The sequence below is a fragment of the Amblyomma mixtum genome, chromosome 3 (assembly GCF_055824585.1).
Source record: "Amblyomma mixtum isolate Tamu chromosome 3, ASM5582458v1, whole genome shotgun sequence".
Classification (NCBI taxonomy): domain Eukaryota; kingdom Metazoa; phylum Arthropoda; class Arachnida; order Ixodida; family Ixodidae; genus Amblyomma; species Amblyomma mixtum.
Window position 1 is genome coordinate 143365119 of NC_143014.1, and position 23384 is coordinate 143388502.

A 23384-nucleotide genomic window follows, 5' to 3' on the forward strand; every position below is an offset into this window, starting at 1 on the left:
TATTTATTACAATATGTACACAACTGGTTTACATATGCCGGAAGATTTCGGCCTCTCCGCTTTAACTAAAAATAAAACCTCAAACTTCCACGACTCCGGACCACCGCCAGCCACCACATGGCCAACCCATCCGGCCACCGCTCAAGTAACTCGTGTCTCCAACTCTACGCTCTCGGCTCCGGGACCACCACCAGCCGCACACGACCTATCTGTCCAGCTGCCACACACCCAACCTCCGGCGCTCTCCTTCGCACGCACCCATCTTGTTACATTCCCGCCAAAACTCCATCCTCAGCCAACAGACAATCCTCCTGGCAAAACTTACTCTTTAGCCAATAGATGACTTTCCCGCTATCGATCAGACGTAAGATGTCACAACACACAACAAAAGTACAGAATAGCAAACGCACGCCTCGCTGTAAGCCGCCACGGCTAACTAGAAGATACTACAAAGAGAAGAGACAAACACAAATCAAAACACACATGTCGCTTTATCGGCGCATTCCCCTGATCCCCTTCCCCGGCACTCCTCACGGTTTTCCACGACGTACGCTAGCTGCGTCGTGACAGATGCATTCAGCGTAACCACACTAGATGGACTTAATCATAAATGCAAGTATAAATCGCGAAATAATTATTCGCAAAAGCACAAAAGACGTACTAGCGCTCATCATCCGCATTACCACGAATGTGCAATTCCCCCCCCCCCCCCCACACACACACATTTTTTTCAGAATGTGAAGGCGAAGAAAACGCAGGACCACCCTCGCAACCTGGAAGCAAGAGGTGCCATGCGTCTGACCCAAGTGGCCTGCTCCCACCCCGATTCCAAGCTGCATGCTCAGGCCGCGAGGTCTTTACACAGCTTCCGACACCCCCTGTGGGCACCTGTGGGCTCTGTACCGAGCACTGCCACGAAGGGTTACCACGGGGCCCGATCAGAAGCTACCCAATATTTTCACTGAGTAGCCTAAAAGTGTTGACAAGGATAATTCAGACGAGTCCGATTAATTGCACAAGTGCGAAGAACGCATACATAAAAAATATTTTGATTGTGATAGCATTAGAGTTGTCACACCAAAACCCCGCCGACTTCCGGTGTCACGAAATTCGCTAATTGGTTGAGAATGGTCACATGACCTTGAGACTTCCTCACAACTTCTAAACAGCAGCCTACATAAAGATTCAAAACAATAATAAAAAAAAAAACTTATGCGTGCCAATGTCAGCACCATCACAGCATAGCGAATGCCAGCTGCTGCACCTAAAGCCCGAATATGGCGGTTGGTGGACCGACAAGTGCAAATAAACTAACGCAATGTACACACAAGTCGCAACGGAAGCTGCAAGAAATGTGCAATATCGCATTCCACTCCTAGGGTGACTTAAGCATCACCACAGTATTTTTTTTTTCTTTCAATTTGCAACAGTTAAGCTTGTGGCTTGACACAAATAATTCAGCGAGAAGCTGACGCCGGTGCTCTGCTTGGTCACCTTCTTTCTCTACCACATTGGCGCTCAGCTTCACGCACAGATTTCTCCTGCCACTGCCTACGATCTCGCTTCCGGCCAGGGAACTCCAGATAATTCCAGTCGCGACTACTTCAGTGCACATGTCGACTGGAGACACCGTTTAAAAACGAACAGTTCTTGTACATGCTGCATTCGCGTTTTATTTTTAACATGCACACAATAATCTTTGCAGATTAATATGTTTTCACTCCCTGCATTCATTCTCCTCCTCCACCGAAGCACATTTCTTGTTGCATTTCGGAAGGTGAGAGCAGGTGCACATGCACCTTCTGCGAGGCTACAGCGATGACTGAATTGTCAAGGCATCGGGAAAAGGAGTTGCTCTGTTAGCGCCAGCAGGATCGATTCCCTCTCGGATATGAATTTTTTTATTTTTTTCTGCGTCACTCCAAGAAGCAACTCACTGCTGTCGTTCACTTGGCGGAAAAGCAGATCTACAACAGCTTCCCGCTATAAAAGCGACAATCAAAGACACCTCGAGCGGAGTACTCTGCCAGACATGACAAACAGGTGTACCGGTCCCGAGTTCATGCCTCAGTCGTCAGCCGATGCGAACGCGCCGCCAGTGCGGCCATCGCCGGCTACATGGACACACCTACATGGACACATGGCTACATGGAGCTACATGGCTGCCCAGCGACATTTGAAAGCACGCAGCAGGACCACCTCATTTGCTATCCCACCGCGCAAGACCGGAGGGAAGGGGGGCCAGAACCCCTTCCCGCTGGCCTCGCCCGCGTGGCAGCCCCTCGGGAACGTTCGATAACCGCACGAGGAGGTCAGCCCAAAACGGGCTGCACATGTGCAGACTACTCCAGACGCTCTTAACCCGCACTGCAGGCACCCCCATAAGCGCAGTTAGCGAAAAGTATGTTGTGCTCGCATCCGCCTCCGTTTGCTCAAAGGCGCACTACACGTGGGCAAGACTGGCACCAGTCTGTAGGTGCCGACGGCGCAAGAGGTACGCGGAATCCCATCTATGTGGCTTGAAATCTTGGCAGCCAAGAAAACAGCACCGCCAGTAGCGGCAAAATGTTACCAGGAGGCGTTTCAGCGCCACGCCTGCAATCAATATGCTAACGAAGTTTAATTAGTGAAAGTACTCCAATGTGCGAGCCCGAGAGAGACGTTAACTTCTGCAAACTTCTTACAGCTGGCTCTGCTTTTTAGTATGTTAAATAAATATCAGAGTTGCAATACAAAATTGAATGAGAGGACGCGTTCGGTTTCAGTACACGGCACTAATTTGAGCTTTGTCCACTCGGCCATCACTGCAGCCTCTCATTGCCAGTGCTAAACTTCCAGGCTCTAGTGCTGTGCTAGACCGCAGGCACTAGTTTGGGCAGCTGCGCACAGAGAGCGCCACACACCCGCGGCGCATCTCAAAGGTGCACGGAGCAGTTCGCGAGTGGTCCTGCGAGTAATCTGCCTTATCTGGTTTCTCAGTGGAGCAATGGATCCAGGATATCCTACTATGCATACCAGATGCAAAGCGACAGAAAAAAAAGCATCCAGAAGCAAAAGGGACGACAATGCCAACGCACTGTCATCTCATAATGCGGATCGTGCAACCCAATATATATATATATTTAAGCAACTTCCGTTTCTCAGTAAGCGGCTCCGCACATGGCGCTGACGCACATAGAACTCACAATGGTATTCGGTTCGAAGAGCTGCGTAGGCGTCGGCGCTGCAATCTACGTCAGTGGCGACACGCCCCGTCGTTCGCGTTCCTCTCTGCCGGCGTCGCACGTCTCGAGGCACTGAAAGTCGAAAGATGCAGAAAAGCAGCGATGCGAATTCCGAGCATCAGAAACTGAAGACAGTGTCGCCCAGCACTTTCGCACCACGTCTTGCATTTATGTTGGCGAAGGCCAGATGCGAGAATGCGTCGGTGGGCGTCGCAGACAGTCGTGACCGCATTCGACCCTGCCAGCAGCGTCACAGCGGGTGGGTTACAGCTGGACCAGCATTCTCGCACAATCCAACGACATTGCCCTGACTCTGCAACAGCTGTGGGCATGCCCGCAAAGAGGGACAGTCAACACAAGAAAGAAAGAAAAAACGGCTCGAAATTTTTGCCTGGGCGGATTGCCTGATGGCGCTATTGAGACTGCAGACGGGGCACACTACGTGTGCACAAACACCACAGTAATGGCCATACCACCAGATGGCGCTCACAGTAACTCGTGGGAGAGCGCGCACATCAAGGCACCTTACTGAAGGGTGCCTAGGGCACCAGCTGCTTTGCGAGAGGCGAGGGACCAAGAAACAGGCGTACTGCTGCACACTGCTAAGTGCCGGTGGTAGGTCAGGTGATCTGTCCCCAAGAATTGTAAACACAGGACAAAGTTCCAGTAGCGGAGTGTTACTAAGGTTGGGACCGTACGGGCACTAGTCATCTCGGCTACAATTGCAAAATACTGCGTCACGATGGTACCGAAGTCACAAATACAGGCTGTATTTCTTGGTTTTGATTCTTTGAAAATTCGGCAAACCTTTTTCGATGTTTATTTTAGGTCACAATTTTCTTTTCTTTTTTCCCAGCTGATATTATTTCCTGCGGTCAGTTCCCATGGGAATATTACTTCTACGTGGCCAAAAGTCACGTACAGTTTATCTTTGCTTTCTTGTTAGCATGAGAAGGTGATACACTAGTAATTATTGTGCATCTTTCTTCCTCTCTTTATTACCTTTCAAGTCAAATACAAAAACAAGTGCAAAATCTGCTGGCTCAATAGCTGAAGCCGAAGTGACAGAGCCACACAATAAAAATGTGAGTTTACTTCTTTAAACTGGGCTACATAAAGTACAAATAAAATAAAAAAAACATAAGCGAGAGCAATTGACAGGCGAGCTAAACATACATCTGCTAGCAACGTTATGCCAGTAGAACCATGCCATTCTATCTACTTCCCTTCAAGTAGAAAACACTTTACCTGGTTGCGATAAATGCACACCTTGCTTGCAACTTGCTGTTCACTGCTTCACACACGGAAGGGTTTATGAAGCTAGCAAATGCTTCACAAGAACAAAGTTTCAAATCGCAAAGAAAAGGCGACCACTGTAGAAATTTAGGACGTAGAGGGTCGCACATCACGTGGTCCGTGTGATGACAACAGAACTGCTGCTGAGCCACTGAGGTAGCCGGATCATATTCGCAATGCTCATGCATGGTTCGGCGATGACAATGGTTCGTTATAATCAGAAACGTTACCAGTGCCCATACGTGCAATAGAGAAACCTAAAACCTGCTTAACCAAGTAAGAACCCTAAGTGGGCAGTGAGAGCCTGTGAGCAGACAGCGCTACACTTGCAAACGACGCTTGGCGAGGAGGTACAGCCTCCTGATCTGCACCAGTGCATCTCTGAGGTTGCGGAGCAACACCTCAATACACACAACCGCGCTAAAACCAACAACCCCACTGCCTTGCCCTGGCTTACGACCAAGTGTAAGTCGTACTCAACAGCCAGCTAGTTGTGGTGTACATGTTACGTATAGTGACCTTTTTTAGTTAACACCAAATTTCAAAAAATAAATATGGCATGCTTTAATCGTTTCTTGCTTTTTACTTCAATCGAAAAAGCCAACCTCTATTCAAAAGGAACACGGTAGGGAAGACTGCCTGATATCCCCTCAATGAGGTGCCAGCGCTAAACACGAAATATAAACACCATTCACGCCATTATATTTTTTAATGCATTAACATTAAAATGTCAACATTAACTGTGCCTGAGTTTGCATCCTTTTCTTGTCTTGTATGGGTTGCTACCACGCAGTAGTCCTAAGCAACATTAGAACCCCTATGTCTGAAAAATCAGTCTATCTGTCCAGCTGAAGCCTCGATTGGCAGGTCCCAAAGTGGAGAGAGAAATCCTTCTCCATTTTTTAAAAGAAGATGGGGGGGCGGGGAGAGAAAAATGGGATAGGGAAGAAGAGAGCATGGGAGACAAAAAGTGGCGGGTAGCTAAGTGGAAAAAGGAAGGTGAAGAAAGGGTGGGAGGTGAAGGGTGACAGGTGAAGGGGAGTGGAGAGGAGGTATGGTGAGTCAAGCTGTGACTGCTGGATTGGGTCAGGAGAGTGGAGCGAGGGTATGGCATGTCACATTGTGACTGACGGACTGGTTCACACCATCCGTTCACAGGGTCTGAACCAGTCAGCAGGAGTGGCTCTGTTCCATACTCGGATCTATAACGTTTTTTTTTTTACCAGACTTCAGGCACTTTTGGCCATATTGAGTTCCGTCTTCGAAGCTGGACAAGGCTAAAGGAAATGTGAAGCTAATCTGCCTTTAGCATAAGATGTGGTGCCCTCTGAGGAGTGTTCGAAAACCGGTTGAAAACCATACACATGCCACGCACCGAAAGAGGTATAATCGGGAGCATAAAGGCTGCGACGCATAGAGAACCTTCTCTAAACGGGAGAAGAAAGGCGGTGGAGAAGCACTCATCACAAGCAAAACCGGTTCAGAAGTAAAAATGGACGGTTTTGCCTATCGCATGTACAGTAGCAGCTGACAGTTTTCAACCGGTAGAGCTGGAGGAGAAGCGGAGCGCATGCATAGAGTGGCCGCGTGAAAAAGGTGAATTAACAGCACACAGATGACAACAAGCCATTACACGTTTCAAGACAGTGACATCCAATTCACAGAAATGAAACCTGTTGGATGAAGCAGCTTTCTTCATTCTTTGACCTTTGCGGCACCACAGAGATGCACACGGCAGTACAGTAGAGGCAGCATGAGCTACACACGTGCAAAATGGGTTCATAACCATCTGATACCACATATACGACGCACCTCAAGCATAATAGTGGGCAGAGGTATACTCAGTTGAATATCAACAATCTGATCTCAAAGAGGGCCAGAAATCTGTTCGCATTAGGTGCAGCCGCAGCTCGAATTAGCACGTCCAGGTGTCATGTTTGCTTCTACTGAAAACATATATTTTCCTATCTAAACAGTATATTCAGACCTCATGAAATAAAATTTATCAGTTTTTTCCCGCGGAAAATACCAACGTTTATTTTTTTACAGCGATGTGCAAAATTTCGTACAAAGTGTGACAATGGTTGGAAATCGTAACGTCAAAACATCGAGACTTGGCTAATGAGTACTCAAGGGATCACGGGATCCATATGGTCTATTTCTAAGACACACACGACACTAGAAACACAGAAAGAAAAAAAAAAAATTTATATGGGTGCCAAAACCAATCTACGGAAAAATGGCGGAGGGTGTGCTAGCACGCTGATCGTTCTGCGATCCATTATGTAGTGTTCACCAGTTCACATAAAAACACTGCATTTAGGATAGAAAAGGCGTAAAATTCATCTGAAACAGATAAATCAGTGCTAGCTGTTACAAACTCCCACGAAAAGCTCTGAATTTTCAATGCATACAATTGTGCACAAAGTACCTTAGAGGGTTAAAACACCGGCGGGATTAAAGCATCATTAGAATAAACCAGAAGTTTGAATTAAGTGAGGGCCTGTGTCTGTTTTCTCTCCTTGTTCAGGCAAGCTATTCTCAAAATGTTTTGTGCATTCTCCGCACTTCTTCCTTTTTAAGAAAAAATTCAGGGGCACTTTGTTAACCTAAAGTGCGGTGAAGCGGAAACTTTAAGCGCAGTGTTGCTGCTTGTGTCACTGATGTGTGGTTAAGATGTTAAGCTTCGCCTCTAAGGGTGGAACGCGACAGCGTCTTGCAACGCTGCCAGGGAGTCCACAGAACGCCATCGCCCGTTCGGCTCTACGCCTTGCTCGTTGGTAAATTCATTTTTGAGCAAAGGAAATTATTTGTCTCGCATATCTCGGTGGACACCTGAACCTCACTGTAAGGGTAGGGAGGAAGATGGGAGTGAACGAAGACACCGTATTCACTAGACGCGCCTTTGTTCATTCCAAACCATCAAGCTGGCATGGTGGAGTCGGTAGCATGCTCGTCTCGCACTCGGGAGACCCTGGTTCAATTCCCCAGCTCGACTGACTTCCTAACCAGTTTTATTTATTTATCTGGTCTGACTAGAAAGGTTAATTAGGCTAATTGGTTAATTAACTAATTAACTAAACTCAGTCACACTTACTTGGAGCATCACTATACATCCCTTTAATTGGTTGCATTATTACTAGCCAAAGTACAATTGGCCCGGTTTGAAATTCGCGCACTGTGATGTCACGACCATTTCAACCAATTGAAAAGCGTGACATTTCTGTCGACAGCTCCTGCTTACAACGATGAGGCATTAAAGGCTTCCGCCTTAATATTTCTGAAGAACCACTTCATTTCACACTATCAGCCATGGCCACCAAAAGAACTAAAGTTAGTTGTGCAACATCATCCTCATCAACCAACAAATGGGCAAGGTCTAGAGATAGGATGGCTCTAGTTACCCTCAGTTATGGTGCACTTGCTCCCAACAATCAGTTGAGTTACATTCACTTGACAGTTGGCTAGCATTTTCATGTCTAAATAAAGATTTCATTCTCCAGGAAAGAAATAAAATGGAGCAACCAAATTAAGGTGTTACATCAGAGATTTCCAAAATACTTGACATTAAAAATGTACAGGGTCTTGGTACGAACATGCTTGGCCGTACTATTTAGAGGGCTACTGCGCGCTACACAGCCACTCGTCGCAGCAAAGCGCGCAGGAGAAGACAGATGTGAACATAGTGCTTTGCATCATCTGCCACTTCGCCTGCCTCAATGCATGGTCGTGTCGGACGCAGCACGGCCATACGCTCGCGTGTTCGCACTGAGTGGACAACCCTGTACAATCGAGGCCAAAACATCATTCTTTATATTGTCTTTTTTTTAATGGTCAGTTAAAGGTGCACTGAAGAGGAATCTGAACTTGTCTTTTTGCCGCGGGAATACGATCTACACGGTCCAAGCTTTCTTAGCAACTTCGATTTATTGCCCTGTGTGGCCGATTTCCCTAATTAAATCGAATTAACGCCTGGCTCCCGACTTTTTTTTTTAATTCTCCCTCGTACGGTGGGCGGAGTCAACCAACGCGTAGAGTGCCTTACAGCCAGTCCCGTGGCGGCTTGCCGCTCTGCCATCGGCGGAGTAATACGTAGTAGTCCGTAGTAGCAAATAGTCGGCGCGTATTTTTATTTCTGCGGGCTTATTTTGCGGCTATATTATCTGCGAATGAAACTATTTATTCATGGAAACCTAAAAAACAAAATAAACGAAAGCAAAGCCTCCACAGAGCTGGCTGAAAGGCATTCCACGCGTTGGTCGACTCCGCCCTCCGTACGAGGGAGCATTAAAAAAATAAAGGCGGGAGCCGGACGTTAATTCGAATTAATTAGGGAAATCGGCCACACAGGGCAATAAGTCGCAGTTTCTAAGAATGCTAGGAACGTGTAGATCGAGTTCCCGCGGCAAAAACACAAGTTCAGAATCCTCTTCAGTGCACCATTAAGAGTTCCAAGACTCAACATTTCTAGGCTCTATTATGCAGTTGATAAGAAAACTGAGGACTTGCAAGTAGAGCACCTAAATTTCAAAGCCTAATCGACATCATGAACACCAGGCAACAGAGTTTCTCAGGCCTTGTGTGAAATACATTTGCCACTCGCAGCACTACATTTGCTGAATAGTGAAGCTTTCAGTTTAAAAAAAAATAAAATTTTTCATTAATCTTGTCTTAACTGCAAAAAATGAAGAGACTTCTTAAAGGAGCCCTGCAGTGTTCTTACCCTTTCTTCACACAGTATGGGACATGGCAATGCCTGAACCCCCAATGAAAACATCTAAACCGTAGCATTTTACCTTTTAATCTCATCCAGAAATGCTCACTACACGCCAATGGCATCAAAACATCATAGCAATTTCCAGCAGCAGCATATATTAGTATTCGAAGGTAAGTGGCCATTTCTAGTTCCAATCAATGCCCATAATTGAAACTTGCTGGATGGAATCTCTATACGCAGAGGAAAAAAATGGCATCCTTTGGTGGCCTTTGAAATTTCACGTCTATAGCCCCTTCCAGCAATTCACAGAATACCTATACGCAGCATGCAACGAAAGACACATAAATACAATAATAATCACATAAAGGCGTCAGCAAGTTGTCTGGTTTATGGATTAGTGCAAAATGTGAGGACTTACCACAGATCTGCTGTAAATTATAATGAGAATTAGTCACTTCATGGCGCCGCTGAAAACATGCTGCCTTTATATGTCAAGGCCGGTAACAGAGTAATGGAGAAAGTCTTTATGCACATCACTGGGATGCAAAACTGGTAAGCCACATGAAACTTTCTAGCTGCCTTCTTGGCTGCATACAAAAGCATGTGCCTTCACAGCTGCCCTCATGTCCAGCTCAAGCATACTGTATAAATATGCCATAAAAATTTATGTGGCTCATTCTTTCCCCAAGCGACATTTAATTAGGCAGCCCCTGAGAAAAGCAGTCATTTTGTTGCCACTCAGATGACACCTAACTTTCAAAGCAGGGCCCTTCTTCCTGCATGCATGAAAATTAGTGCAAAGTGAGATCATTAATTGTAAATTTCTGTTTTAACCCTTCAATTCCAAAGAAAAATGACACAAAAGGAACTGCACAATATATTCTGTTCTATTTTTCATTCTGTGCAAATAATTTCTGAGGCCAGACTTGAAGAAGCTTTAGCACTTTCCTCAGATGTCACCCCATGGAGGCAACAAAATATTTTATCCTTGGTGAAGGAGGATGAAGAGAGACGAAGATGAAAAGTACTGGAGAGGGCTCTCGCAAATACCATTATAGAGAGGAAGCAAAAAAACAGTGTCCACTAGATGAGGTCAAGATGTTATAAGGCGCAAAGGCTACAGCGCTGACTTCACAGCCTCAAAATGTACAAACAAGAGGGAGTTCCAGCAGCATATGCCAAGCATTTGAGGTCCATGGTCTGTTCCCTACCATTATGCTACCAAAGAACAAACGCTTCGAAAAACAAGAAGAGCTAGAACAGAAGTGAGGCTGTGCTGATGCAAATCCATAGGCGGCAGGCAACGGACACAGCAGCAACAAAGACAATTGCCAGCTGTTTGCAAAAAGCATGCAAAGGCTGCATGAGGATGAGCCAGGAATGCAACACAGAAATTATGACAAGCACAGCGAGGTACAGAAAGAAGGTGCAGTCCGGAGTTCAGTCGGAATTTTACTAGCTCATAATTAACGAAACCATGGGGGGGTGCAACACCGACAACAGCAGTGAAAAAAAAAAAAGAAAATAAAAATTCCGACAAAAGAAAACCAGCAGAAGACTAAAGCAGTGAAGAACCATGCATACTTTCCTCAAGCACTCAGATTTTACCTCCATTTTCTTTAATACACATATGATTTGTGGCAGCATTGCTATTATCAAGAATATTTAATTGAAGACAAACATACTTAAAATAAAACATTAAACACAGAGGGTACTGTGTTCAGCCCAGATACGAAACTGCAGCTTGAGGTAGTAGGTTTCAAGTGCTCCAGAGGCTTGTAATGTCCTGTGGAGTTAATGAAGTCAATCCAAAACTAGCTGCGAAATTCCCTGGCTATCTCCAGGCAAGAAAAGCAGAGGAATGCTCAGGCAGACGAGCAGGACTCTCTGTCAGCAATGCTGTTACAAATCCAGATAGGTATGGCTCAGGCTTTGGAGCTGAAGGGTTAACTCAGAATGTAACACACGAAAGGACAGCACAAATAATTTCACCTTTTCATACTATGCAATACCAAATGAACTGTTTATGCATAGCCCTCAAATTGAAAAAGAACCAGAATAGCTGTTCTATAGTACAGAAAAGTTTCCCAGCACATGTATTTAGGAGCCTATCAAATCGGACGTGCCTTTCTTCACTTCCATCTTTAAAGCTGATTCACTGTCTGCAGAAGGGTGGCTACAGCATCACTCACCGTTCAGCGCCATTGATGCAATGTGATGCCAGTCCGGCTTTGCAGCATGATGACAAGAATGGTCTTGGAGCTACTTGTCAACCATGACTCCAGTGGGCAAAGATCCTGAAAACACAAGTACAGAGAGCAGCTTCATCAAAATGATTTGCACAGTTATATCTGACCATCACACCCAGTAATTTTTTGCCAACTAAAAGTAATGAGAGCACGAATTATTTGGCTGCAGCGCCTATAGCATAAAACTTATGTTAGCAAGGATTGCTTTCATCAAGTAGGGGCAAAAAAAACATAAAAATGCACTTTCCTCTGAGAGCCATTCACTTTCAGGCTTTTTCCAAAATTCAGGTGGGCAGGGAAAAATTGGGCACTATTTATAAAATGGAAAACTGCATAGAAATCGGGGTTTTCTACAACCTATTTCATAATTTGGGGACCATTTGGGTTATTTTTATGAAAAAAAAAAAATGAAATGCGCACTCAATTTGCAAGGAGACACAAAGTACCTTTTTTCAAAAACAAGCCCATCTGTACAAACTGTACCAAAATAGTCCTTACAGACTTGCATGTTTCCTATGTCTTCTCTACACTCCTTAACAATCCTTCTTTGCATACATTTCATACCACATTTGTAGCATTGCTGTGTTCATACTTAATCTGGCGTATCTGTATACATACACACTGCTAAAATATTGTCACTGTGATAGCTTCTACTTGAAAGGAACATCAGCATTACAGCAGCACTGACTACTGCATGGACTTGCATTTGATTAGTCATTCACGTGAATGTCTGTACTAATGTGGCCGACTCCTAGCTGCATGCATTTTACCTCAAGTGAAGCCATATCTGAGGTGAAAGGGCGAGGTTTACAACCACTGCAAATTAACTGAAAACTTCCTCAAATGAATTTACAGCAACTTTTTGTTCATGCTCATCTTCAGGTAAACTACAATAATTTCAGAAATGTGGATTTCCAGTTATAAACATGGTTTAACCCAAAGTTCATAAAATTCACCCATGGTGTGAAAATATGGAAATATCAGGCTTTAACCTAAAATAGAAGGCCACACCTGCACCGCATTCATCAGATTGAAACAGTGAAACAGGCTCAAACTGTCTTATGGCATCTTATGGCATATTCCAACTGGGGATACGGAGCAGTTTTCTCGCTCCTTGAGACAGAAGGGCGCGTTTCAATGGATAATTTGGATTCAGATCCTAAGTTCCACTTAGACCACGATGGTATAGTCTCCCTAGACACCTTGATTCTTCACAGATTCAGAGAGCTGCTCCAGACTGCCCCAGTGAAATATGCCATTAGCAGCTGAAATCACCATTATTGCAACCTCACTGCTGGCAGCAAATTGATATCGCAATCTGTGTCTATGTTCACCCCTTGATCAGTAGAGGAGATAGCAACAGCTCTGACCCTATTTATAGAATTTTATGTTGCATAACTATGCGTGAAAACATGCAGCTCCAGACTGCTGCAAATTGAAGCCAAAACTACAAAACAAATATTCTGCCACAATTAGTTATCCACAGCACGTTGGCAAATATGATGAGCACTCCTGCTTCCAAAAATCTATGCACTGCCCATCTGCACGCATTCACAATCTGAAAATTAAATGTAAGCGCTCCTTTTCAAGGCCAAGCAAAGGAATTCGAGAGAGGAGGTTTAAAATGGCAAAGGCCCGTTCGTACATTAGACACTGTCATCCGCACCTCGAAAGCCCATCATTGCTCTACTCTTCTCATGAACCTCAGCAAGCTACCCCGATTTCATTAAAGCAGGCACTAGAAATAGCTGTCACTGGCATGCGCTTTTTGACAAAAAGGCGGCAATTACTGGAGAGTGGAAAGACTGAAAAAAAAAAAAAAACACGACGAGTACACATTTTTTTTGTAATAAACTAGTCACAGATGGGACAGATTTTACTTCTGACAATGATCATTTATACAGGGTGATTTTTAAACGCTTATAGACTTTTATTTTAGAAACGAAGATACGTCGGTGCGGTCTACACAGGCGGATACAGCAAGGCAGACATTATGTATGTGACAGAGCTCAATAATTAGATGATTATTTACTAAGTCAACTAATCAACTTTTATTGCAAATTAAGGGGGCAAGATTATGTTTAAAAATTAAAGGCTATCCACATCAAAGCTGAGCCCAGTTTGCTAATTTCCTTAATCAGCAATGTGGGTCAAAATATTGAACGTCAAAACCACGCATTTGAGAGCTCCCCAACTTCGCTTTCTCATACTGCATATTTATTGATTACTGTCGCTTGCATTTCTCAAGCATCAAATACTTACTGACACCGTTTGCATGTTTGATTATGTAAAAGCTTACTTGATTTCTGCAACGACACTATGTGCAGAAACACCATTTTATGAATAAGAAATGCGGGAAAGCCAACTCAACGAACTTTCAAATGCATTTCAAACCACACTGTTAAGAAAATATTAAGACAGGGCTCACCTCAGATACTGACGGCCTTCAATTCCGCAATACAATCTTTCCTCTCAAAATCAAAAATAAATAATCTGATTAGTTAATCTTAATTGTGTAGCTGAGTAATATTACATCAAAAATATCTTCAGATGCAAGTATTATGTTGCACCTCCGTGGTATTCAAAGTTAGGCTTTTGATTTATAACTGCTTAGTCCTGTCTTCCAATATTGTAGTAGCATTTGGGTGTCACATATTTGTCCAAGTTACACCTTCTTCAAAAAAGAGCTGTGAGATACATTGCCAGTGTACCTTATTCTACACCTACACGTGACCTCTTTTTAACGTATGAAATCCTGCCAGTTCCTGCTTTATGGAATTACAGACTTTTAATGCATTTTAGGTCTTCTCCACTGAGTGATGAAAATTAGACTGTTGGAATAGAAGATGTAAAAAACATCCATGTCCCACGGACTGGGTTAGTGCTTGACACCTAGAGCATATTAAAGGGACACTGAGGAGAAATTGAAGTTGGCTTGCATCGACAGAATGCCAGCTCCTGATTACAAAAACTCCACTCATACCAACAACAACACTCTTGTAACGTAGAAAAGAGCAAGAACCAAAATACAGGTATCGCCGCCACAGGCCAAACTCGCAAGTACAAGCGTGATGACGTCATAGGACAAAACAGTGTTGCTAGAACTAATGGTTCTAGCAACCCTAGGACCCGTGATGTCACGAATCACTGAGGCGCAGCCAATGCATGCGCAAATCTCCTTGACGTCGCCAGATGGCGCCACGTGCCCGGCAGCTACGCACGCGCCTGCAGCATCGGGACGAATCAGCGCCCTTTCATCGGCGGTAGGCGGGCTCCCGGTATTCCGCTAACGGTATCAAGGTACACGGTATGCTAAAAGTGTCTATTTGCGAGAACTTCGTTGACGACTTCGACAACGGGATCCATCGTAACGCTGGCAAAACGCCGGTGCAAACGTAAGCGAAGCGACTGCAGCGACAGCCGCAATAGCCGATAGATGCCTTCAACGTGCGGCCGGCGGTAGCTTTCTTTTCGGCTGCTGCTAAGCCGCTCTGCTGGCCGCCAGAAATCACGGAGTCTGCGTTACGTCATGTACACGTCATGTTTCACGCCACTTAGTCCTGTGTCGTCATAAGAGAATCCCAAGTTTGAATCAGAGCGGCGCGAAAAACTTTTTCAACTTCGAATCCAAATTTCTTAGAAATAAATGCATCTTTCGCTGCCGGCCAAGTGGCAACAAAGCAATGAAATGCCGAACTATCTGATTTTACTATAAAAAAAATATTGATAGTGCTCCCCTCACTGTCCCTTTAAACCAAGCAGTCTATCTGCCTTGTCTGCCTGTTTAACTAAATAAGCTCCATCAAGAAACATTTGACCCTTTTCAGCACCCAAATTAAGCTATTAAACAATTTTTTCTAATCAAGTTGACATGATGATATTATACATACTTTTAAAAAGTGCATGCTTTTTTTATTCTTTTTTCTTCCTGTAGCATGTTGCTATTTTCTCTGAACTATAATAAACAGCACTGCTTTTTACTAGTGTTTCTTATTTTCTTGTTTATGTACTTTCTGCTTGTGTGAAGAAATCACTTTTGTTTGCTGCCGTTTCCCTCTTGTATTGCCAAGTTGTAAAGGGGGACAGGACCCCTGTCAAGCTTGCAAGCTTTAGTCGCCTCCTCCTCTATATCAGATAAAATAAAAGATTGATAGATTGACTGATTGATTTTCAAGCTCTATAACATACATGATGTCCGCCTTGCTGTAGAATACACCTACACAGACCACATCAACGTATCTCCAGCAGGTTTTAAAACAAAAATCTTTAAACATTTAAAATATCCCCCCGGTATAAAGAAAGCTTTGTAATGCAATGATGTTCCATATCATTACCACATTTCATAGATGAAAACATTTATTGACACTGTTTGATTGTTTCTTTGATACGATTTCATTTGATTTTAAAAAATGCGACTGTCAAGAAAAACACTTTGTTTAGTGTCCGATTTATGATGAAAAAAAAAAGGTTTTGAAAGTTTGGAAGCAGCGAGCTAATGGCAAGATTAGCCTTCCACATACGATGCATGATGGTCTACTACTGATAAACAATGATGGAAAAGCAGCTCCAATAATTACAATTTTCACAGATCAGTTTCCCAGTCCTCAATAACAGCTGTTCTGCAGCCCTACAATGAAGATGATGCACCCATGTTTCCAGGAGTGCTTTCACACAAAGACGTAGTTAAGCTCTTCATTAATATTAATGAGCCTAGGCTACCAAATCAGATAGTGTACTACTTTGGATCTTAATCACTGTTTTTAGGGCTGTGTGCCAGCACCTGTCATTTATAACAAGCATGGCACAGAGGTGAGGTTTAATGTCCCAAACCGGCACATGGGCTACGACAGTGCATAGTGGAGTGCTCAAGATTAATTTTGATCACCCGGGGTTCATAAACAAGCACTGATATCGTACAGGACATGGGCGTTTTCACCTTCGCTTCCGTCAAAATGCCGCCACTGTGGCCAGCATTATTAGTGTCTTCCATAGTGCACGCTGCATGATGAATGGAAGGAAGCTAATGTATCTGCTTTAGAAGGCAATGCAAAATCCAATTTGTCTAATTATAGGCCTATTCCACTCACACCAATAGTGCATTAAAATATGGAGCACATCCTATAATAAATCAATAGCTTTAAGGCTCCCATTCAGCTGAAAAGGCCGCCGCTGTGGCTAAGCGGTTATGGTGCTCGGCTGCTGACCCAAAAGACGCGGGTTCGATCCCGGCCGCGGCGGCTAGAATTTCTTTGGAGGAGAAATTCTAGAGGCCCGTGTACTGTGCGATGTCAGTGCACGTTAAAGAACCCCAGGTGGTCGAAATCTCCGGAGCCCTCCACTACGGCGTCTCTCATAGCCTTAGCCGTTTTGGGACGTTAAACCCCATAAACCAACCAACCAATCAGCTGAAAAGGCGGCGTCAGCGGCGTGTTTTAATACCCACATCATATCCTCTTTGTTTCATGCACACAATGCATTTTCTTGGCAACAAAAAAAAAATAAATAAATAAACGCCGATCTACCAGTTTCCGTTCAAAATATTCTATCACAAGAAAAGGTGGTTATGCCCCCCCCCCCCCCCCCTTCCCCACTGAATGAAGGGGATTAATCACCTCAGCCTGCATCATTCAGTAACAGGCAGTATGATCGAACCAGAAATTCAGTTTCTGTAGCCAGATTTCTACTGTATACAAAGAAAGTTTGAAGCACATGCTCTCCGGACCATTGCAAATATGTCAAGGGAGAAAACCAGCCAAAAAAGACGGAAACACAAGAAAAGAACGACACAGGACAACGGCTGGACTAACAACTGAATTTTTCATTGAGTACAGACCGCCAAGTAATCACCACGCATGCGCCAAGGCAACACTCAAACATGATCACTCAAATAATCAAATTCTTTTGCCGTTAATGCTATCGATGGTGAGCTGACGCAAGCATCACCATGTTTGGCAATCTGGAAGGCCTCAAAGATTTCACGAGCCTTCCGTGTTTTTCCGCAGCCCAGGATGGTGACATCTGCGAAACGTGGGGAACATTTTCCGGGACATCTACTGCAATGCAGAGCAAGATTACCATCTTCACCAGCGCCGACTTTTGTTCTGTGCTTGCGCAACCTCTCGTTCACACAGTCCCCTGTCTGACCTATATAAAATTTTCCACAGGTCAGCGGAATCTTGTAGATCACTTCGGTCCGGCACTTTGTGTACATAGTTCTATGTTTGGTCGTGCAACGCTTCTTATTTCCGCCAGGCATAATTCGTGCGCAAAGACCTGAAAGCTTAACTGGCGCAGAAAACACCAAATTGACCCCCTGGCGCTCGGCGACTTTCTTAACATTGTGCGCTACTTTGTGCAAATAAGGCATGACTTGCACTTTTTTCCTTTTGTCAGTTGCATCATTGTTTCCCTTCTTGGCCATGCCATTCATCTCCTTTAATACGGATTCAGCGACCGCTCTCAACATTTCTCCTGGGAAGTCTGCATCAGATAGACGTTGGGCTTGCGTAGTGACACTGGTTGACACGGTGTGGCAGCAACTTTTTTTCACGGCGTTATGGAAACAAGCCTTGGCAATACCTCGCTTGACTAGTTTAGAGTGGTTAGAGTCAAAGGGTAGCAGCCCCTTTTTTGTTCTTGGTGAGTACATCCAGCACACATGGCCTTTTCCAGAAAAGGTTAGCAACAAGTCTAAAAAACGGATGGAATTGTTAGTGGCTAGTTCGTGAGTAAACTTCAAATGGGATGAGCAGCGCCTAAAGGCACCCAAAACATGTTCAACCATCATCTTATAGGAGTCAATAGGTCCGATGTTTAAAAGCACTAAAAAGTCATCAACATATTTGACAACTCGCACACACCCGTCGTCCAAAAAACTTACAAGGGAGCGGTCAAACTTTGCTAAGAAAATATGCTCTAACCACTCTTTGACTCTAACCACTCTAAACTAGTCAAGCGAGGTATTGCCAAGGCTTGTTTCCATAACGCCGTGAAAAAAAGTTGCTGCCACACCGTGTCAACCAGTGTCACTACGCAAGCCCAACGTCTATCTGATGCAGACTTCCCAGGAGAAATGTTGAGAGCGGTCGCTGAATCCGTATTAAAGGAGATGAATGGCATGGCCAAGAAGGGAAACAATGATGCAACTGACAAAAGGAAAAAAGTGCAAGTCATGCCTTATTTGCACAAAGTAGCGCACAATGTTAAGAAAGTCGCCGAGCGCCAGGGGGTCAATTTGGTGTTTTCTGCGCCAGTTAAGCTTTCAGGTCTTTGCGCACGAATTATGCCTGGCGGAAATAAGAAGCGTTGCACGACCAAACATAGAACTATGTACACAAAGTGCCAGACCAAAGTGATCTACAAGATTCCGCTGACCTGTGGAAAATTTTATATAGGTCAGACAGGGGACTGTGTGAACGAGAGGTTGCGCAAGCACAGAACAAAAGTCGGCGCTGGTGAAGATGGTAATCTTGCTCTGCATTGCAGTAGATGTCCCGGAAAATGTTCCCCACGTTTCGCAGATGTCACCATCCTGGGCTGCGGAAAAACACGGAAGGCTCGTGAAATCTTTGAGGCCTTCCAGATTGCCAAACATGGTGATGCTTGCGTCAGCTCACCATCGATAGCATTAACGGCAAAAGAATTTGATTATTTGAGTGATCATGTTTGAGTGTTGCCTTGGCGCATGCGTGGTGATTACTTGGCGGTCTGTACTCAATGAAAAATTCAGTTGTTAGTCCAGCCGTTGTCCTGTGTCGTTCTCTTCTTGTGTTTCCGTCTTTTTTGGCTGGTTTTCTCCCTTGACATGCCTTACCAACAGGCCCACCATTCTGCCCTGCTCATTGCAAATATGTCCACAATACTCATGTTCTCACTATCTTCGTGACTCATACACGTGCACACAACAGTACACCGGACAATACAGTGAGCACTCTTTGCAAAGGTCTACAGGTAGGTACCGTCTCCGCCAAAAGTAATCCAGCAACAAAGTTTGCTTCTCAGCCATGCAGCGGAGCACTTATGCTATCCCTCAAGCTCTAAATCTGTGTAAGACAAAAAGAACCCTTGTCCTCGCCTTTTGAGCCCTCTGGTCTTTAGGGATGCCATCAGGGCATCCCTAAAAAACAGAAACAGAGGTAGCCTAAATGTGGTCAAGAGGAAACTAGGCATAAGCAAAAATTAGATGTACGCTCTAAGAGACAAGGAGGGCGATGGCACTGTGCGATGTCAGTGCATGTTAAAGAACACCAGGTGGCCGAAATTTCCGCAGCCCTTCCCAACGGCATCCCTCATAGCCAGAGTCGCTTTCGAACGTTAAACGCCCATAAAATAAACTAATATACACGTTCTCACACGCAGTGCACTGCACATCGCCTTCTTCATGAACTAATGCTTCATCAACTAATATCATCGCCAGGCTTGCCGATGACCCAGCCAAGCAAAACAATGAGCCTATAAAGACTGAGACCACTAAGCTATCACCGCAGCCAATCACGCCTTGTGTTAAACTGTAACACAATCTCGCGCTGTGCATTGCAAGTTGTCTTCTTCTTCAACAATACTGCTATCAAACTAATATACACATTCTCATGCACTATGCATTGTAGGTAGACTGCCATCTTCATCAACTAATCCTACTATCGAGCTAATATCGTCGCCAGATGTGCCGATGACCCAGCAAAGCAAAACAATGAGCCTACAGAGCCTGAGACACCGATAGAGCTGCACTCAAATCACGCATTCGGGAGAATCCTAATCGTCCTTAGAATTTTTTGTGCAATGGTTCTGATAGAGACCAGCAAAACAACACGTCACTAAAACCCGCTGTACTCCGCCATCTTGATTGTTGTCTGGAATCTGGATGTGCTAGGAACTTGTCTCGACTTGCTACACTATTACTATAACACAAATTTAATGCGGACGTGAACAAAAATTGAGTTATGTTCATTTTTATATGCTCTACTGTTCTGAACAATCATAATTCTGAAGGTTATGCTTGCAGATTGCCATTTAGAAAAATTTAGTTTTTAGCCAGCTGCCATTTTCGTACCTATGAGGGCACTCTGCTTTCCTTTTTTAGCACCGCATAGTGTAAAGTGTACTAAAGCGGCTGAAGAACACTCCCCTTGAGTGCACTTTATTTTGCGCACTTGACAGGGGTATAAGAACTGGGTGGAGCACATCTGGCACGTACACTAAGAATATGAATGGCAGTCTACCATTATCCCTTGAGAGAAAAGTATATAACCGCTGTATCCTACCGGCAATCACCTATGGGGCATATATGTGAAGGCTAATGAAAAGGGTTCAACTTGAATTCAGGAAAATGCAGAGAAGTATGGAAAAGAAAATGATTAGTGTAAAGTAAGAGCAGAGTGGGTCAGGGAACAAACGTGGGTTAATGACATCCTAGTCTAAATCAAAAAGAAATGGGCTTGGGCAAGGCATGTAATGCGAAGGCAAAATAACCAATGGTCGTTCAGGGTAAAGGAATAGATTCCAAGGGAAGACAAGCATAGCAGGTGGCGGGAGAAAGTTAGATGGACGAATGAGATTAAGAAGTCTGTGGGGTTAAGGTGAACATGGCTGGCACATGACAGGTCAGTTAGAGAGCTATGGGAGAGGCCTCTATCATGCAGTGGGCGCAGTCAGGCTGACGATAATGGGGATGACGATGATGATGAAGGGCTCCACTACACAGCTAACTGAACCCTTTTTACCTGGTTACTTTTGGTAAAGACAGTACACAAAGCCCCAAAATGATCAGGAGGAAGCCAGGTGATTCATTCAGGTTTTAAGCAGTATCAAGTACCTGCCTAGTTGAATCAAGAGTAGCAGAGCCTTTGGCGTGCCAATCGTTTGTGTATGTTAATGGTGTGTTGGTGAATGTGGCACCACAAGTGGTACGTCTGGTGTGGATGCTACATGGGGTATTAAAATAAACGCAAAGGAACCTACCTAAGCTTTGATGCGGGACAGCAGTCACATTCAGCAATCTTTTGCATTTTTCTCATTCTGGCCATGTTACTTATGCTAGCAGTGAAAGGCACAGACAGAAAAAACTTCGGCACACAAAATAGCGAGCAACACAAGCGCAAATTCTGGAGTGCAATAATGTAAGCACCAGACAGCAACGTTAGCCAGATGAACGTTACTCCTTCAAGCCCGACAACGAACGGCCCATTGCTTTCATCTGTCACAGCAACTTAGACGGACCCACGATGGTACAAGGTACTCAAAACAGTGGGCACAAAAGTTCCTCTACGACGCGTCTTCCGGTCGCAAAAGGTCGTCTGCTTTTGCGAACGTTCGACACACGAACGGCAGAGAAGAGCGCAGATGAATGTCGATCAGCGGCAGAAACATTTGCGGTGGATTCCATCCAAACGCACAGCGTGTTAACGGTAGCACATCGAGCGTTCCAGTAAACAACATGGTACTCCTGACAAGCAGGTTAGCTGCTTCCATATATAGCTTTCGGCTCGCGTGCACAAACAGGCGTGACTATTAGTTGCCGTACGCAGCGTCTGCCTGCACGCACGACCGCGCTCAGGGACGCTGCAGTTTAGACCGCCACGACGCCTATTCTACATAGAAAATGCAGCAAAGCACGTCAGCTTTTTTTTTTCTTTCTTCTTCTGCCGTTCAGTGACTTCAAAAACCATTTTTCTTTCTTTTTTTCTCTCGCTCAATGACTACGAGCACCTTTAGGCTTAAATTCAACACGACGCGGGTGACCGCACAGTGTCTGCGGCTCTCGAGGATTTTTGAGAGACCGCCAACACGGCCCGATCACCGCAGCCATTTTTTTTTTCATTAAAAGTTACGAGCTGTTGTGCAAAAGAAGTACAGTGACCAAATAAACGGAACCATCGCTCCTGCCGGAACAGCAGTTTTTTGCCATACAATTAAGCCTTCAGACAGGTGTTTCAAAACAACCCCAGAACGCTTTTTCATAAACTTACCTAAGCAGACTCACATTGCGTAAGCAATCGGCATATGCTAACGTCTCTCAAAAAATCGTCACAAGTGTCCAACGGGTGCTACAATCAAGGGAAATCAATCAAACATAATGCGTAACACCACGCAACAACAGTCAACACAGTCGGCCATATTGTACCTTCGCCAAGATATCTGAATCAGTCGTCCACTGAAGTCAGAGAAGAGGGCTGAACACACCGCACATACGAAGCAGTAAGCTGACTAGAGTCAAAATATGAAAACTATATGCGTGTTAATAAAAAAAAATCAATTATTTGTTTTAAATAAATTTATTTAACGTTTGTGACAATTTTAAGAAATATTGAGATTTAGTTCCAGGTACTCTCACTTGAGATTTCGCTTGAGGAAGCAAGGAAGACGAACGCGACCAAAAACTCACTAAACATGGCAGAATGACTGATATGCGTGGAGGAAAAAAAAATTCTTCTGATGTGCAACTAGTTCAAATGCGCGAGTGGTCGTCCTCTACTTCCTTATGCAGGAAAAATAATTTCACTTGCCATAAATAAGGACAGCGCATCTACGTTACCGACTCTACCGACTCGGAGTTGCGGAAGCGTAGGAAAAACGAGGGGTGGCGGTTGTAAAACTGCTTTATTGACACTTTAAGCAGGCCTTGACGGGCGGGATCCTTATTCTGGAACTCCGCTGGGGAAGGCTGCTGCTCTGGCTCTTATGACGAGGGCCTTCTGGTCCGTACCGTCGGAGCTGGACAGAGCTCCCTGAGCCTGCCTCCCATCCCTCCTGCGTTGGCTTTTCTATGACATCTATGCACCTGTTTTTCCTGAGAGATGTTGCGTGCGATGGCTGTTCTGTACATGGCACCTAACTTTGGTGGCACGTTTTTTTTTTTCTCTACAATGATGCGGAAGACACTACTATGCATGAATCTCCACG

The 23384-nt window shown here is 44.6% G+C and overlaps 1 protein-coding gene across 5 annotated transcripts in view; it reads right to left on the minus strand.

The window, feature by feature from the left end:
- LOC149352211 (protein spitz-like) overlaps nt 1-22609 on the minus strand; it is a 123730-nt gene extending 101121 nt beyond the window's left edge. Inside the window, exons 1-3 of one of the 5 annotated variants that reach the window (XM_089581369.1) lie at nt 22465-22609; nt 11430-11534; nt 3186-3296 (exon numbers count right to left, since the gene is read on the minus strand). In XM_089581369.1, the coding sequence (XP_089437495.1) occupies nt 3186-3296; nt 11430-11442 (124 nt within the window). In that variant the 5' untranslated portion in view covers nt 11443-11534; nt 22465-22609. Of the gene's footprint in view, nt 1-3185; nt 3297-11429; nt 11535-15496; nt 15678-22450 lie in introns of those variants that run through there. The other 4 variants (XM_089581368.1, XM_089581370.1, XM_089581373.1 and 1 more) reach the window with 4 other exon arrangements.
- Nucleotides 22610-23384: the final 775 nt, after the last annotated feature.